General features: G+C 43.1%; 2 protein-coding genes across 2 annotated transcripts; both read left to right on the plus strand.

Annotated features, from left to right (window-relative positions):
- The first annotated feature begins 979 nt into the window (after positions 1 to 979).
- LOC106659545 (glucose dehydrogenase [FAD, quinone]-like) lies at positions 980 to 3,319 on the plus strand. The gene is made up of 2 exons (XM_014382137.2): positions 980 to 1,788; positions 1,850 to 3,319. Exons 1-2 carry the CDS (start codon positions 1,234 to 1,236, stop codon positions 3,155 to 3,157), a joined length of 1,863 nt encoding a protein of 620 aa, XP_014237623.1. The 5' UTR covers positions 980 to 1,233; the 3' UTR covers positions 3,158 to 3,319.
- Positions 3,320 to 9,793: 6,474 nt separating this feature from the next.
- Positions 9,794 to 17,101, plus strand: LOC106659522. The gene is made up of 6 exons (XM_014382100.2): positions 9,794 to 9,870; positions 11,136 to 11,265; positions 11,955 to 12,085; positions 13,938 to 14,087; positions 14,505 to 15,427; positions 15,668 to 17,101. Exons 1-6 carry the CDS (start codon positions 9,807 to 9,809, stop codon positions 15,899 to 15,901), a joined length of 1,632 nt encoding a protein of 543 aa, XP_014237586.1. The 5' UTR covers positions 9,794 to 9,806; the 3' UTR covers positions 15,902 to 17,101.
- Positions 17,102 to 18,331: the final 1,230 nt, after the last annotated feature.

Here is an 18,331-nt window from a genome sequence, read left to right on the forward strand (position 1 = left end):
AAGAGTGCGAGAGAGACACTCAGACAATCGAAAAAGGAATCACTCCTGCGCAGCGATCGTCGAGATTATATTATTACGTGACGCGTACGTATGTGTGTATACGCGATGACACAATTGATGCGGCAATGCACCAGCGTCGTATATGTACATAAAATGCAATTGCGAAATATGCGCTGCTCTGCGGTGTGCATTTTATACAGTGATACAAGGCGTATACAGGTTTTTTCTTCTTCGTCTGCATAGCCGAGCTCGAGTCATCGTTCATTAATTTCTCTCTCTCTTGGTAAAACCACTGCGGCGGCGCCTTGTGTTATGTTATAATCACATAAATGCAGTTTTCTTTGTTATTCGTCGATTTTCCGCGCGACATATAGAGATCCCCCGAAGTGGGTGTTACAAATGCGCGTATACCTGCATAACTTCGTTACACATTTTCGAACGATTACGATATGCTGCGACGAGATCGTATAACTCGTACATCGAATTCTCGAAAAATTTCCAAAAAAAGGAAGGAATCAAAAGAAAAAAAAGTAATTACGAAAATCTCTCTTATTACGTGCGGTGTTATTACAATGATACACGCGCGAACGTTTGCCGCGGTGTACCGGAGGTCAACGAACTCGCGGTATTATATATATATGGTTTTAAATAAACAACGCGCATTTCTAGAGCACGTATTTTACAATAATGTCAATAAATTTATCATCGTCGTCTTGCTCGACAGGTCGACGAGCTCGATATAATAATGCCAACGTCACAGCAATTTATTATTATTATTAATATGATTTAATAATCTCGCGCGAATCTGTCGCAGGCGCGCGCGCGAGCCAATATATCACATTTGTTTATTGTATATATTACCTCGTGTGTGTGTCTCTCTGTCCGTCTGTGTGTTTGTTTGCCTCGAAAAATAATGCGGGAACAGCAAAGTCGAGCAACAACGACGTATACGTTATCCTCTCTTCTTCTTCTAAGTTTTCTGTGTACGTTCTGTGTGCCTGAAATTCATCAAGGCGGTATTATTGTACGTAAACACAACGATATAATTGTAACAATAATAATTTTCGCGCGCCTAAAACTGCCAGCCGTTAGAGACGTACTTAGTAGTGTGTGCCCGGCGCCCGACCTAACGTACCTCGTCGTATCTTCTCGGCCCTCGACCATCGTTAAAATTTAAAAAAAAAAAATAAAATAATTGTGCGTACGTATAACAATAATAAGTAAGTAAATAAAATGTGGCACCCGGCACCGTACGCGGGCAGCTGTCCCGCCCAGACGATGACGTTCCTCACGTTCGTCATGGCCAACATGGGCCTCAGCACGGACTCGCTCTTCACGCCGGCGGCCCAGTCGCCGCCGATCGATCAGCAGCAGCAGCCACAGTCACACTTCTACGACTTCATCATCGTCGGCGGCGGTAGCGCCGGCTGCGTCCTGGCCAATCGACTCTCGGAGATCAGCGACTGGCGTATTTTACTGCTCGAGGCCGGCGAGGAGGAGCCCAACGTCGCCAAGGTGCCCGGCTTCTGGCCGATACTGCGCAAAAGCAGCATCGACTACGCGTACCAGTCGGCGCCCGAGAGGAGGGTGTGCCAGGCGATGCCCGGCAGGGCGTGCAATCTGCCCCGGGGCAAAGTGCTGGGCGGCACCAGCACCATCAACGACATGATCTACGCGCGCGGCAACAAGGCGGATTACGACGAGTGGGCCGAGATGGGCAACGAGGGCTGGTCGTACGAGGACGTGCTGCCGTACTTCAAAAAGTCCGAGGATCTCAGGGATGCGGAGGTAATTAGATTTTTCTACTCGTGGTATTTACTTTGACTAATTGCGCGCGAAAATTGTCAAGATCCTGAAGGAGAGCGGCCCCCGGTATCGCGGCACCGGCGGCTACCTCAAGATCGAGAAGCTGCCCCACGACGACCCCAACACCCGAGTGCTCCTCGACGCCTGGAAGGAGCTCGGCCTGCGCGAGATCGACTACAACGGCGCCGAGCAGCTCGGTGCGGGTCGCATCCAGCACACCGCGATCCACGGCACCCGGCTCAGCAGCAACGGCGCCTTCATCCGACCGATCCGCGCCGAGCGTCCCAACCTGCACGTGCGCACGCGATGCACGGTGCGCCGCGTCATCATCGATCAGCAGGCCAACTGTCGAGCCATCGGCGTCGAGTACTCGGACGAGGTCGCGCACAAGGTGTACCACGCGATGGCCAAGCGCGAGGTCATCCTCTCGGCGGGCACCTACGAGTCGCCCAAGCTGCTGATGCTGTCGGGTATCGGGCCGAGGGTGCATCTGCACGACGCCAAGATACCGGTGATGCGCCACCTGCCCCAGGTCGGCGAGAACTTTCACGATCACGTGGCGCTGCTGCCGTACAAGTACCGGATCGCCGATCCGAGCCGGCAGAGGCCCCGCAGCATGCGAGGCGTGCACAACGACCTCGTCTACTGGATGCAGATGAGGGAGGGACCCCTGGCGGGACTGGGATTGGAGTCGACCCTCTCGTTTCATCAGACGCCGCTGACCAACGTGACCGGGGCGCCGGACGTTCAGATAGGCTTCGCCGGCCAGGTGGGCGCCGATGTGCCCTGCGCCGAGGCCTTTGCCGCCAGCACGATCTCGTACTACAACGAGATCGGCCAGTTCGTGGCGCTGCTCAAGCCCAAGAGTCGCGGTAGCGTACGGCTGGAATCGCGAGATCCCTGGATAGCCCCGCCCGTCATCACGCACAACAGTCTCAGCCATCCGGACGATCTGGCGACGCTGCTCGAGGGCGTCAAGATCGCCCGCAAAGTCGCCGACACCAAGGCCTTCCGCGCCGCGGATTTCCGTATCCTGCCGGGTGCTTTGTGCCCCCAACACAGCATCGACACGCCCGAATTTCTGGACTGCCTCGCCAAGAACTCGACGTTCCCGATCTATCATCCGGTGGGCACTTGTCGAATGGGCCGCGACTCGCGAGACAGCGTGGTGGACTCGAGACTGAGGGTGCACCGGGTCCCGGGCTTGAGGGTGGTGGACGCGTCGGTGATGCCGACCATAGTGAGGGCGAGTATAAACGCGGCGGTCTACATGATCGCCGAGAAGGCCGCGGACATGATCAAGGAGGATCATCAAGTGATGCATATGATGCCGGCCGCAGCGGCGGCTTGATCGTGTAATGACTTTTTTTATGTATGTTTGTGACGCGCTTTATTGTGTAAAAATTGAACTATTATTATAATTATTTTATTTTTTATGTAAAATGTACATAGACAACTAGTAAGAATTTTGACTGATTGTTTTTTTAACATAAAGCTAGACGACGATATACGACGACGTTGTTTTCATTTATTCCACTTGTTCGACGATACTTTGCTTTTTTTTTCTTTTTACGAAACTTATACATCGATTGCGCATCGCCACGCACGTGCTTGGCCGACCTTGCCACGACGATGGTGCACGATAAGTCTCTCTCGCTCTCGTTCGGTCTCGCGATATTATTAATATTTTTGAAAAAAAAAAGAAAAAGAAAAAGAAAAAAAAACTCGACTCGTATCTCGCGACTTTCACTCGTGCTCGCGATTACGTTATATATGCGTGTGCAGTGCCGTCTGCCGAGATGCAAAAAACCGCGAATTAATTCGAAAAATGTCACTCACTCGCGCACAGCTGGACTCGGAAATATTATTGTACGTATACGTTCTGCACTCTGTAGCAGCATCAGCAACGACATCATGATTTTCGAAAGTCTCCTCGTCGTGTGTTACATGACGTAGCTCATGCTTGTGAATTATACACAGACGTTTTGAAGAAGAAGGAAAAAAAAGGAGCTGCATCTCGCGTGCAGAGCGAGACTTTTCGAGGGCACGAGGGTGAAAGCCTCTGCACAAGGTCACGCGTACTTACATGTATGTACATGCACAAGATTCACTTTCGATTCGCCACCAGTACCAGCAGCATATGCCCAAAGTTTTACAAAAAAAAAAAAATATCATCGAGCAAGGATTAAGGCCGAATTTTATGCCCCGCAATGGTAATGCGACGCGATGGTCGCGAGAGATATTTCAAAAATGTATCTAAAAATATTTTACTCGTATAAATCTTCTTGTACAGGGATAAAAACGATGAATTTTAACGGAGATTTTAATTTTTTTTTGTTTTTTGTAATAAAATTCGGATTTATACGGGTATTTCTCAATTCCCTGTGTCATTGTTGATTTAAAATTTTTAATAAATAAAAAAAGAGGAAGATCGGTGGCCAAAAGCATCGGTGTACGTGTATACGATACGGACAACACCGGTCACGGTGTATAAGTTATTGAGATAAAGTTTTGCAATCGCAACTGTTTAAATGAAATTTTTTTCGAAATTCCTACCGTAAAAAAAAGAAGAAGAGGAAGAAGATGGTGAAAAAAAAAGAGCGTAAAAATAGAATTCTCGGGTATAATGTATGTACGCGTCGTAACTGTATATTTAGTTCACATAATAAAAAACCACAGAGAGCAGTATACGCAGCACGGCATAAATACTTTTGGTCGCGCATTTATTTAAATGAAAATAAAAGAAGTACCATTCGCAATATTTATGGCTCCTAAATGGAAATAATCTCAAAATGTGTATTCACTCTCGCTCTCTTACATACAGACACACGTGTGTACGAGTGAAACCCGTTGCTTATCAGCGATGCGACGCGTTTAACGAATTTTTCATATATTGCGCTCGAAGAAACACAGAGTTGAATCGAGTAGCCGCCGCTGCCGCGCGTGAAAAGTAGGTCCATGGTGTATACATAATAATCGGCTACATATGTATTATAAGTAAATAAAAATTACGACTCGATTAGCCTCGAATATTTGCCTTGCTCGCTCGTCGTCGTCTCTCAAGCAAATAATTCAAATGTCGAAACGACTGAATAATATTGTTTTTTTTTTTTTTTTTAATATTTTCACCTGCGATATACACTTCGTTTGGAAATTAGCCAACGCAAAGTGCAAAGTTTTGTCTTTCAATGAAAAAAATTTTTCTCTTGCTCACCAGCCTATTATGTAACGTATACACACACACAATGAGTACATAGGTGAAAAGTTCAATCGCGTCGATGCGCGTCTATATATAATACACACAGGCGTCTTTTCTTATCGACGCGGATCTCTCTCTCGTACAAGACTCGCGGGAAAAGTTTGCTAATCGAACGTTGAATTTCGCCCCGCGCGCAAAAGAGAATCGATTATAAATTTGAAGGAGAAAATAATTTCCGGTAGCCACGCGCTCGCGCGTATACAAATTTATTATTATCGGAGCCTTAATATACATTTGTCACACCCATACAATTAGGCTCACAAAAATTATTATTAATAACGAAAAGGCCATTGGCAGCCGCGTAACACTGCAGCCAAGTAAATGTATATATAGGCTGAAAATTGCATTCGTTACATACGGCCGAGCGCGAAGTTGCGGCTATGCGTATCGAGTTCTCTCGCGCGAGCGGCTTTTACGTATACGTCGACGTAATGCCAGTAGTCTAGCGAGATACAGAGAACCGTGTTTTATGTATTAAAGTCTTTATTAAACGAGCCGCCGCCGCTGCTGGCTACCGTGTTGCGCGCCTCGAGGATTTTTCGATACGAATATAATATGTATATCGTATAATATTTCTCAAGTCTCGCACCCAGAGAGAGAAGACGAAAACAACAAGAAGCGAGAATTCGAGTAAACAGCGCCGCGTCGATCGTTAATACGGTTTTTAATGCTGTCGCGTCTGTGTACGTCACGCGTCGCACAAAGAAACAACACACGTGTAAAAAAAGGACGAACGTAAAATTTTCAGGAAGTAAAGATGCACGATTTAAATTGATCGGTGTCTCGAGCCGATCTCTTGCAGCTTTGTAACAGGGTACAAAATGCGCACACACACGCACAATATCGTGTGCACGACTTTATAAATATAAATATAAAATATATATCACGTGCGCGACACACGATCGCGCGAAGGTAAACTTCCTTTCGCCGCGGGGGACTATATATTATAAAATACGCGTATGTAAGCTACTTTAAAAAAAAAAAAAAAAAATTGACGAGATCCTTGTGTGCGTGCGTGTCATATATACAGCTCGATGTATAAATTTATGATAATGAGATATCCTTTACTCTTTTTTTTGTGCGTGTGTGTGTCAGGCCGAGAAAAACCCCGACGTTTATATACCTGCATACTTTACTTTTGGGGGTCCAAAGAACGCGAGGATATAGATTTCGGTTTCGAATACAAATGACATATCGTCTCAACGCCCGGAGGCTTTTAAAAGGCCCAGCTCTTTTTTACAAAAAAAAAGTACCAAAAAAAACAGGAAAAACTTCGCGGTGGCATGTACCGGGCACGAGCGTGAAATAAATAAAAGGAACCCGTCAAATATAGAGGCGCCGAAGGTAATCAGCAGCGGAATGAAAAAAAAAATAACGAGCGTAAAGGACGTGATAATTTATTTTAAAATACTCTCTCGCGGGCGACCGCGCAGCAGCAGCAGCAGCAGCAGCAGCATACGTCGGAGAGAGAGAGAGAGAGAACTGGACAATGACCCGGTCCCCCCGGTCAAGGTGAAAAGAAACACACGGCAGGCGCGTTTATACACTCGCCCCCCTCGGGTTATAATAAAAAAAAAAAAAGAAAGAAAAAGAAAGAAGCCCACACGTATTTATGGGTTTTGTTTTCTGCATTCGTTTCACGCGTTTCACACCTGTGTGCGAGGAATACACGATATGTTCTCTCGATCCGAGCCGCCGCCGATCGATCGATTCGATCGAAGAATGTGCGTGGCTATGAATCGGCGATCGCGAGACGCGCGAGCCGCGAAACGTTTCGCAACGTCGAAAAACGTACTGCGTACGTTGTAGATCATTATACCAGCAGCCCGCGAACACGTGGTAAAAACGTTTTCGATGTAAGAATAATAGCTCGATATGTATTATATTTATATTATTATGTTACGCGCGAGTATCGGATAGATCGGTTACAAAATATAATAACGTACACACACGCACGCAGAGAAATGCAGTTGGCTGGCTTACAACTTTGAAATTTTTTTAGCATATGTATGCATAAACATTTCGTCGTCATGCGGGGGTATTCCTAATAAAATGCGACGTTTCTTCACTTTTTTGTAAATCATGCGCTCGTAAAGTGTCATTCACAACGCGTGTACGCCCATTGTCTTCTTAAGCGCGCGTCCGTCTTTTTTTTATTCATTCATCGTCGAAACGAGCGAAGAAGGATCAATAGACCTTATTTACATATATACAGCTTTAAACAGTCTGTGTATGCTTGTATACGTATAATATAATTAGCTCTTTGCATCTTTCGTAACTCAACCTCTCTCATTTTTTTTTCATCTTTTTTTCGAGGGGTTTTGGTAAATCCTCGAAAAACCCGTGCGGATGATGAGTCTTTCCTCTATCTCTCCGTAAAGCCTAATGCGACAAATCGTTTAGCAATAACACACACACACAACACACGACTAATGGAATTCTAAAGTTAATCGATATTCGAGATGAAAAGTCAACGTTCTCGCTGACAGCATCATCACACAGGCTATATTACAATATTATAATAGAGTCCCAACGCGCGATTCGCGTGTGAATCATGCGGCGACGCGTATATTTTCATTACGACACTTTTTTCCTTCCTTTTTACAGGCACGCAACGAATAATAACACCAACAACAAAAAAAAGGATGAATTCCATAAACTTCGCGCGACTTTCCGGTATTCGACTGGTTCGTTTATTATAAACTATTTTGCCACGCGCGCAAAAAACTGGTTCGAGGATTTCAAGTGTATATAATGTAGCCCCGCGATATTATTTGAAATGTACGCATACGCGAGAGCTGTTTTTATATATGACCAAGCGAAAACTGCACTTTTTTTAACCTATACACGCAACGCAACCTCGTCAAGGACTCGCGCGACGCACGCACCCAAGCAGCAGCGGCAGCGGCTTACCCTTATAAGCGCACAATTTTGCGCGCAAGTACACACACGGAAATTGGACTCTTCAGTTTCGATTGGTGACAGTTCGTCTTTTATTATATTTTGAGGTAAAGTATAGACTTCAGCCGTTTAAACGCAGGTAGAAATGCTGAACATTTTGTAGCTATAAATTTTCGGAATATAGAAGTACATATTTCATAAACAAGCTCGAACGCATACGACTTATACAATTACTTTGACTTAGACACTTGCAGATTTACGTACGAAGGTACCTCGCCATCTAGCGGTGAATACTGGCTTCAATTGAGATCGAGTTTTTATACCTGTTTTTACCTACTTTCACGATGGTCGAAGGCAAGACAGCGAGGTGACTTACACAGTGATTTTTACTTTGCAGCTCGCAGATTCGCGGATAAGCAGCACCTCGACATCTAGCGGTGAAGACACGAAGGCTGGTATTATCGTAATTCAAAGCGCTGGAAAAATAGTCTCAATTTTGGGAAACGATCGTCATTCGAGCGATCACTTTCCGAAGCTTTTGAACTTCCTTCGAAAAAATATCGATAGTCGTCTCTCACTGCCGTGCGAAGAGTTGCCCCTCGCGTCATAACTATAGTAAAAACAGACTTCGAGACAAAACTGGCAAAACGTTATGACGACGTTAAATGAGAGAGCCGAGATAGATAATGCGTATACGTGCCAGATATAATACGAGTTACAGCTATGTAGCTCTGCAGCTGCAATAGGTGCATATATATACATACATGCATGTATACGCGCGAGAGATATTACGCTCTCTTACGGGGCCTCACTTTGTACAACTCTTTTTATATTATACTTGCGCAAGAATCAATCGGCGACGACGACGGTTGGTTGTCGTATTTTTCTTGTTTTGCCGGCTGCTGCCAGATCGCCTTTATTTACACACATCATAGCCATTACTTTGTCCATAGGAGGAGAGAGAAATAAAGAATACATAAAATTGCAACTTCGTTGGAGAAGGAGGGAAATGAGTCAACCGATCGTTTAAATATAATACGCGCCGTTGACAAAAGGATCATCGTCATCGAAATATTTGGCCTAGCTAAGCGCATCGGCATCGGGGGGGTGCCGATCTTTTACTCTCGCAACGTCTAGATCTTAAGTGCTATTTTTTTCATACATTACATTGAGTAAAGAGCCGCATTTAGGTTAAGAGCAGTTTTACGCGTAAAGTCAAAAATATAATTACGTACATTAACGTTTTTAGGAAAGTCTCGAGTATTTACAATTACATATCTGCTATTTTCGACCGTATAAGTAATGTAATATAATAATATTCAGTAGGTCAAGCGAAACTTCGTTTCTCTCTCTCTGTCGACCACTGACACACAGTCTCTCGATCTGTATAATGTGTACTCGATCTCTGCCGAGCTGCGCAAAATCAGCTGATATATACGCGAAAAAAAGGGAAGAAGGCGCGCAAAAAAATCATCGCAGCATCGCAGCAGATGGCAGCAGCGTACGGTGGTGGCGGCGGCGGCACGGCGACAGCCGCCGATTTTATGACCGTAGCGCAGCAGGAGAGAGGGGCCCACATATATAATATCAACGATATTATACGTATGTAGTATATCCAAGCTCTGCCAAAGAAGTGAAAGTAAAAGGCCAATGTATATACTTTTGTGCTGCCAATGCTGCTGTGCGAAAAAAAATAGTAGTAGGGGCCTAGTTTAAGGTGGACGCAGCAGCAGAGGTGGCGGTGGTGGTGGTGGTGGTGGTTGTAGGCCGCCAGCATATAGAGGGTACGAGAGGGCGCGGCTTGTCTCAGACGCTCGACAGCAACTGTCCGACGACGATCATGTTGTCGCCGAGGAAACTCAAGTATCTGCTTCTTGGCTTTACCTGCCTGCTGCTCGTTGCCGGTAAGAGACATTTTCTCAAAATTATTATTATTATTACTTTTAACGCCGTGTGCCTGTTTCGTTAGCTTCGATAATTCACGAAAAATCGACTCGGTAAGAGAAAAACCGGTATATCCCGCGCGCGAGGCGATCGTTATGCGTCTATTACAAACGTATTACGCGCGTTTACGTTAAATTACCGATTTTATTTTTGCATAATAGTCGCGCGGCGTCGTCGTGTCATAAGTGTCTGTGTGTCTATAGCTATATCTCTCTCGCAAGTGAAATAATATTTTGCATAACAACGACGACCGACTGACTACCACTACAGCAGCTGTAACAGTTTGCCCATATATAATACTGTGATACGGTGTAGCCGAAAAACCACACTCTCGAGTTTGTTGTTGCGCGATGAAATTTCAATTCTGCGGATCGCGACGACGACGACGAAGCTTACATAATGTGCATGTATAAACGTGAGAAAATATCCGTACGTAATGCCTAAGTTTTCTTTCTCTCTCTCTCTCTCTCTCTTGGTGACAGAAATTGTGTCCTTTTAAACGTACGGACAAAAAAAAACCGGTATCGATCGCGACGCGATCGTGCGACAAAATCCGTGCGTAACGAGTTCTCTGTGTGTTTTTCGTATCATTGAGTAACCCCGCAAGTATCGATCGCGATACGGGGCGATCTCGATTGGATGTTCGAGGAATCATCATCGTCGTCCTTTTTTTCAGCGTTACGACACGCGCGATCGCGCAAAAATCGCGCACGATCGCGCGTCGCTTTCGCCGGCTATTATGTGCCTCTTTATTTTTCAACTTTTCTTCGCTCGTTTGTCGCGCGCGGCTTTCGGAGTGTATATATATATACTTTATGTATATATACATATGCTGTGTCTCTATTGCTCCAGAGCGAGACTTTCTCTACGTTCGCGAGTTCGCTGACCCCCTCCTTTGGCTGACAGCTCGCGACTGTGCGCGGAGAACTTTGTAATATATTGTGTTGGGTGCTGCACCCGAAAGAGAGAAATTGAGCTCCTTTTTTTTTGCCTCGATATATCCTTTATGTGTCCAACACCCACACACGCGAGTGGGGTCAGCAAGGTTAACCGGGTAAAGAGAGAGAGAAGACACGAAAAACCAGACGCGCCTGTTTTCGAAGGCTAATTCGAGAAACCAGATCGTATGCTTCGATATACTTTATGACAGCTCCATATTTCGCAATTGGCTTTTAAACGTCCGATATTTACATGTAAAAAATTTTTCATTCTCTCTGTATTGTAGCGAGCGCGAGAGCTCAGGACGACGGAGAAGATGGTGGCCTCGACGCCAACGCCGAGGAGCTCTGCCAGGACAGGCCCGGCGACGAGTACTTCAGGCTGAGCACGGACGGCGACTGCCGCGACGTCGTGAGGTAAAAAACACACAAAAACAAACAAACAAACAAAGATTTTTATTGGCTTGCGCAGCAGTCACACAAGAAGTAACACATCGTATATATAGGCCCTTTAAATCGGCCTTTCTAATTTTTTATTTTTTATTTTTACGACGGAGGAAAGTTCGAGACTTTCTCAGGCCGCAGCAGCAGCAGCTCGCACGTATATTAGAATATAATTTGCGCGTTCGGATATTCATTATTGTCGGTTGGATATATATATATCGCGTATTATATGGTTTCACAATTGCCGTATCTTACGGCGCTCGGCGCGGCGGCGTAAGTGCGTATGGTCAGCCTCGTAAACGGGTTTTTTTTCTCTCTCTTTTCGTCATTTCTCCGCGCGCGCGGCTTTTATAAAGCGAAAGGATAGACAGAGCTTGTACATTATGTATGTACCTCGAGGTTCGCGATTTAAAGGCGCGTCTCTACATACACCCAACGCGCACGCGGTAAAAGTCAATTCTGCACTCGTCGATGTATCTCACGATCGAAATCTTTATTATATATTCCAACCGTATAACAATCCGAGTTCGTTGAACCCTCGATCAGAAAAATTAGTCACGTGCCCCCCCTCGAATATATCATGCATAGCATGCCCAATACGCGTGTGGTCGAATGTGAATGAAAATCAAATAACTGAAAATAAATGAAAAAATATATAATAGGTGCGACAAAGCGACCGAGATCGGAGTCGTGAGACTCGCGTCGGTCAAGTGCCCAACCGGCCTGGCTTTCGACATCGAGCGACAGACCTGCGACTGGAAGACCAACGTTAAGAACTGCGAGCAGCTCGAAAGTAAGCTGGATTAAAACAAAAAAAATGATGCCCAAATTGCCGTTCTTGCCGTTGACTGTTTTTACTTTTTTCGAATCGACGCGGACAACACCGACGACGATGATGATCATGATACGAACCAAAATTATATATATTATTTACGAACGATGAAAAATGATTTTAGTCTAGTCTAGCTTCTTTTTTGTTGTTTTTTTTTTTTGTCTCACGAGATGAATTTTCTTATTTCATTCTGCGCATCATCCCCCCTCAGGTGCACAAGGTCCGGCTTGAAGCAAATCACCTGTCCCAGTGGATTGGCCTTTGATCTGGACAAACAGACCTGCGACTGGAAGGGCAAGGTCACCAACTGTGACAAGCTCGAGAGTAAGTGACGCATTACCAAAAAGCAAAAAACAACAAAAAAAAACTCAAAAAAAAAAAAGAACTGCACACGCCGCCCACACATACGACACGCGTTTTTTTTAGTTTATATTCTTGTTGAGTCGTTGTGAGTAGAACAATAATAATAATCACACCAGAGATCGTAATGCGTACAGCTTGGCTTTTATTGTATCGTAAAAAAAACCTAACTAACACAGAACTATCCGGCCTAATACCTTTTTTGGCGTTGGTGAATGATTGGATGTAAAAAAAACAATTATATAGTCTCTCTCCATGCACACACTTTTGAATGCGCTTTCAGTATTGTATATCTATTTTATGCACGCCACACATCTGCTGTGTAAATTGTATATATCTGTAAATAGTCTAACGACCATCGCCTTTTACTTCTTTGTATAAGTAAGATGTGTGACTAATCGCTAAATCACTATTTTTTTATACATGCATCTGTGGTAGACTAACCCTGAGCTCTTGTTTCGCTCTTTTTTTCGTTTTCTCGATCTGTCTCTCGCGCGCTCGCGATCGTGGATTCATTATGAGAAATTTCCCTTTTTGCTCTTTTGTTAATTTTCAAGTTTCGATCAGCATGATGTAAATGGGAAAAAGATGTCGGGGAATCTAATTGTTTTTGTTTATTGTCTATGCATAATATTTATGTGTTAACTTTCGAGACTCGATCGTAATTTATTCGATGTTTTTTACTTTACACTCTGAGTTTAGCGCTCATTTCTTTCTCTTGTCATATTTGTGTTTTTTATCGTCTCTTACCAAAAGAAAACTTCAATTTATGTGTGTAACAAATTTTTTCTTACATATTCACTTTTATTTTCTCTACATCACACTCCATAACAAGTGAATAATAATTATGAACCCTATTTATATGTGTCTCTTTTCTCTGTCCGGAACGCAACAAGAAACTTTTCTTTGCACGTTCGTACACGCGATTGATTCTTTTAAATTGTCCTCTGCAAAAAAATTACATGTTACGAATAATCAAAATTTCTTCGAAAAAAAAAAATAAATAAATAAAATGAATGAATAAAAAGCGTCACGACTCTGACGGACGGACGTTACGATGTGTATACCTGTATAATTCACGTGACAGATTTTTACTTAAGGAACGAGATCGAGACAACGAAATCAAGTGATCATTGTGCACACTGGGGAGGAAGAGCTTCGAACAAATAGATAAATAATAATAATAAAAATGAACAATTTCGATTAGTAATAATTATATTTGCTTGCGTCATCGTCGGCTCGCGTTTTGCTCGTCCATCGATGTTGTCCCTTTAAAAATAATCATAGTAACATTTGACTCGATGCACGAGCAAACACGGTGGTCTCGTATTTTTGAAAAAAAAAAAAAAAACAACAACAAAAACAACAACAACGACAACAACGCGCAAGAGGCAGCTATTTATTACCCGGTATTCGTTGCATGGCAAAAAAAACTTAAAAAATTAATTCCCAGGACCGCGCAAGGTGCTGCCGATCCTCAAGACCGACGAGCCCATCTGCCCGGAGGGCAAGCTGTCCTGCGGTAACGGCGAGTGCGTCGACAAGGAGCTCTTCTGCAACGGCAAGCCCGACTGCAAGGACGAGTCCGACGAGAATGCCTGCAGTGAGTACTTTTTTTTTATTCGTAATTTTACACCCTCGCGCTATGTATTTTCTCGTTGGTATGCCCTGGTAGAAATGCTCGACTTTGGTTGAGGCGATCTAACGCAAAAAAAAAAAAAAATTAGACTAGTTTTCTACCGCTTCAAGTCTTCGCCACTAGATGTCACGAGTACCTTTTTTTCGAAATCTGTAAGTGGAAAAGTAAACATAGGTGTATAAGTTAGGGCACAAATTCAAACAGTTATGAACGGCTAGTTTTCAAAAATTGCCAAAAATCATTTTTGTTGGCCCCCAAATATTGAGCATTTCTACCTGGGTATAGGATCCCCGTGAAACAATCAATAATTCGATGTAACGATTTCGAACCGGTAAAAATACATAATTCGAAAAAATAACTATCGATTGCCCTCGCGCACAGCCGTGGAGACGGATCCGAATCGCGCGCCCGACTGCGACCCGACCCAGTGCATCCTGCCCGACTGTCACTGCTCGGCGGACGGCACCCGCATCCCCGGCGGCCTCGAGCCCCAGCAGGTGCCCCAGATGATCACCATCACCTTCAACGGCGCCGTCAACATCGACAACATCGACCTGTACGACGAGATCTTCAACGGCCACCGCGTCAATCCGAACGGCTGCCAGATACGCGGCACCTTCTTCGTCTCGCACAAGTACACCAATTACTCGGCCGTGCAGGATCTGCATCGTCGCGGCCACGAGATCTCCGTGTTCTCGCTCACCCACAAGGACGACCCGAACTACTGGAGCCAGGGCACGTACGACGACTGGCTGGCGGAGATGGCCGGCGCTAGGCTGATCATCGAGCGTTTCGCCAACATCACCGACAGCTCGATCATCGGCGTGCGCGCGCCCTACCTGCGCGTGGGCGGCAACAAGCAGTTCGAGATGATGGCCGACCAGTTCTTCAATTACGACGCCTCGATCACGGCCTCGCTGGGACGCGTGCCCATCTGGCCGTACACCCTGTACTTCCGCATGCCGCACAAGTGCAACGGCAACAGCGGCAACTGCCCGTCGCGGTCGCATCCCGTCTGGGAGATCGTGATGAACGAGCTGGATCGCAGGGACGACCCGACCTTCGACGAGTCGCTGCCCGGTTGCCACATGGTCGACTCGTGCTCCAACATCCAGACCGGCGATCAGTTCGCCAGGCTGCTGAGGCACAACTTCTATCGCCACTTGAACAGCAACAGGGCGCCGCTGGGTCTGCACTTCCACGCCTCCTGGCTCAAGAGCAAGAAGGAGTTCAAGGAGGAGCTGATCAAGTTCATCGAGGAGATGCTGGGACGTACCGACACGTACTTCGTCACCATGGTTCAGGTATGAAATTATCACCGAGTTCATTAACCTAAGGGAAAAATAGTGCATTAGATCTTACTTACAATTATCGACATTAGGGATCTTATGCCCATCATTGACTAGTGTCAATGTACCTGAATTATGATAATCGAGTGTAAGATCTAATGTAAGATCTTTCGTAAGATCTCATGTACTATTATCACCCGAATCCCACTGTGCATCATGTAATTTACTTATATACTTTTTACTCTTCTCTCTCAGGTCCTGAAATGGATGCAAGAGCCCACCGAGATCCCATCTCTGCGCGACTTCGACGCCTGGAAAGAGAAGTGCGACGAGAAGGGACAGCCCTTCTGCTCGTTGCCCAACGCCTGCCCATTGACGACCCGGGAGCTGCCCGGCGAGACGCTGAGATTGTTCACCTGCATGGAGTGCCCCAACAATTATCCCTGGCTGCTCGACCCCACCGGGGACGGCTTCTCCGTGAGGAAGTAGAAAACTACTTCCACCGCGACGAAGACGCGACACACGTGTTCTCCTAACTTGTATATATTATAGAATGCTACGATACTTAAGTTTTTTTTTATTTTATTTTGTACTTTGCAGTAAGTTTTCCGTCCTTTGACTTGCGCGTATATAGATTATTATATATATTTAATTCATTCTGTTACATACTCATTGCCACGATCATTTTTTTATTACGTTACCTACTCTTCTTCTCTGTTTTTCTCTTTATGTTATATCGTATCGCTTCGAGCCTATTATCACAATATATTATCATTGTATAATGTTAAAACGACCATGACTGTATGTGAGATTTACTGCAAATTAAAGTCTCTATATTTCTTCTACTTTTTTCCTCTCTCTGTAAGCACTCGATAATAGAAAGTTAGTATTTTACATTTCTAATATTACCTTTATTCGCAACGACGTGCTTAGATTTTAATTATCGTATTATCGCGTAGGAATCTTTTTTTTTTATAATTTAAATGATATCGAAGAGTGTGAATATAAAATCAATTATGCAATGCTGTGAATGAATTTCTACGTACGTATAATTTGTAATTGAATTGTGATTACTTCTTTTTTTTTTCATGTCGCATTTGTTTATTTGTTTTTTATTGTATCACGATGCGAACTCACAATTGATTTGAGATAAATGAATAAATAAATAATGAATATTTTTATCAAAACATTTACCCGAGTTTATGATTTATTTCTACATAAGGGTAGGACGAGGGATGCAATGAAGAATCGACTGTGCCAATTGGTATCATTTTTTCAGCGTTATTATTTCTCTTGAATTTTGTGAATATATACAAATAAGATATTTCGAAGAATTAATTAATAACTAATTTTTCTCTTGCACGGCGAGAGGTGCATTACAATCCCATAATAACTGAATCAACGAGCAAGACGATAAATATATATTATTATTTCCATTAAATTACAAATTGTGTTTAACGCAAATCGATACCGTTCATTTTTTTTTTTTTACAGTACATTAGTCAAAATAAATGTAGCAGTATCGACATAAAATTATATATTTATATATTCCAACTAGCTGCGGAAAAGCTGAAGAAATGCGTTAGTTAAATTCGATCTATTTCGTCTCATTCATTCATATACACACACATGCACACACATGATAAACACGGCGAGCAAAAGTTTTTTTATTACTTTTTCATTTTTTCTTTTGTGATTTTTGTTCATTGAACCATCGCTTGTACTGAGATTTTTTTTTATAATTTTTCTGAGTTAATACGTTTTTTTTTGTCAAGACACACGTATGGAACACCTTAAGATCTATGTTACAAATTAAAGTAGAGCAATTTCGATAAAATATTTATTCCGAATATTTATATAACATTTAAGTACTAACGGAATGAATTTTAAAATTTAAATATCGTTCGTCTATAAAATATAATAACTTTCAATTCTTTTATTATTCAAAAACTAGTTTTTATTTGCCTGCCACCTAAAACAGTGTCATCTACAAAAATAGGTATGGGTTCACCTAATTCCTGAACACACGTCAATTGAACACCAATATAACTTTTTTCGTTACATATATATTTATGTATTATTTGTTCGTATTAAACTGTATATTCGTGTCGAGATTTTCAGTTCATTCAAACGATCATAGATTATCACTTTATTAATTACAAAAAGCAGCATATTTACGTACTTATCTATTATATAGAGAGCAAATTGAATTGCCGACACAATCAAAAAGGCACTAATCTCACATTATAAGTATTTTCCAATGACATTTTTCAACGATTAGGAAGGTGCAATTATCATATTTAAACATTTCTCACGTTACAGTTTCTAAACCTAAATTGAACCAATGCAACCGGTTAACTTACTTAATTTATAATCTTTATGTACAGAGTATAGTGAATATTTTGACGCATATTACAATATATAATCTTAGACTGTGTGACGCATTCTTACTACTTTTTCCGCAGAGCATTCGAAAAAAATGTTCCATTAGTCAAACTAGTAGACATATGTTCATGAGCAACTTTACGCGCAACGCTTATTGCTTCAGAATGTCAACATTTCGGATAAATTATCATATCCGGAAATTTGTTTCAGCTATTTCTCAGAGATGCTTTCTCAATCAATCAGTAAATAAAGTTTCCAATTGCTTTTCAATCAAAGAAAATTCAATTCGAAAAACGCATGGAACACATTCACAATGATATCAAGAGTCAACAGGCAAACTTTTGAGTGGAGGTTGTAAATTACGTAATTCAAAAAACAAATTTAAAAGTAGATTACGAAAAACATATAGACTGATGATAATAATAAAACAAACAAAATAAAATAAGAGTCATATATGTTTTCAAATATTTAATAAATCAATAATTATACAAAAATTCTAAATATTGTAGATCTATTTTAGTAGGATTCTCAAAG

The sequence above is a fragment of the Trichogramma pretiosum genome, unplaced genomic scaffold, assembly GCF_000599845.2.
Source record: "Trichogramma pretiosum strain Unisexual culture from Peru unplaced genomic scaffold, Tpre_2.0 scaffold39, whole genome shotgun sequence".
In the NCBI taxonomy this organism is placed as follows: Eukaryota; Metazoa; Arthropoda; class Insecta; order Hymenoptera; family Trichogrammatidae; genus Trichogramma; species Trichogramma pretiosum.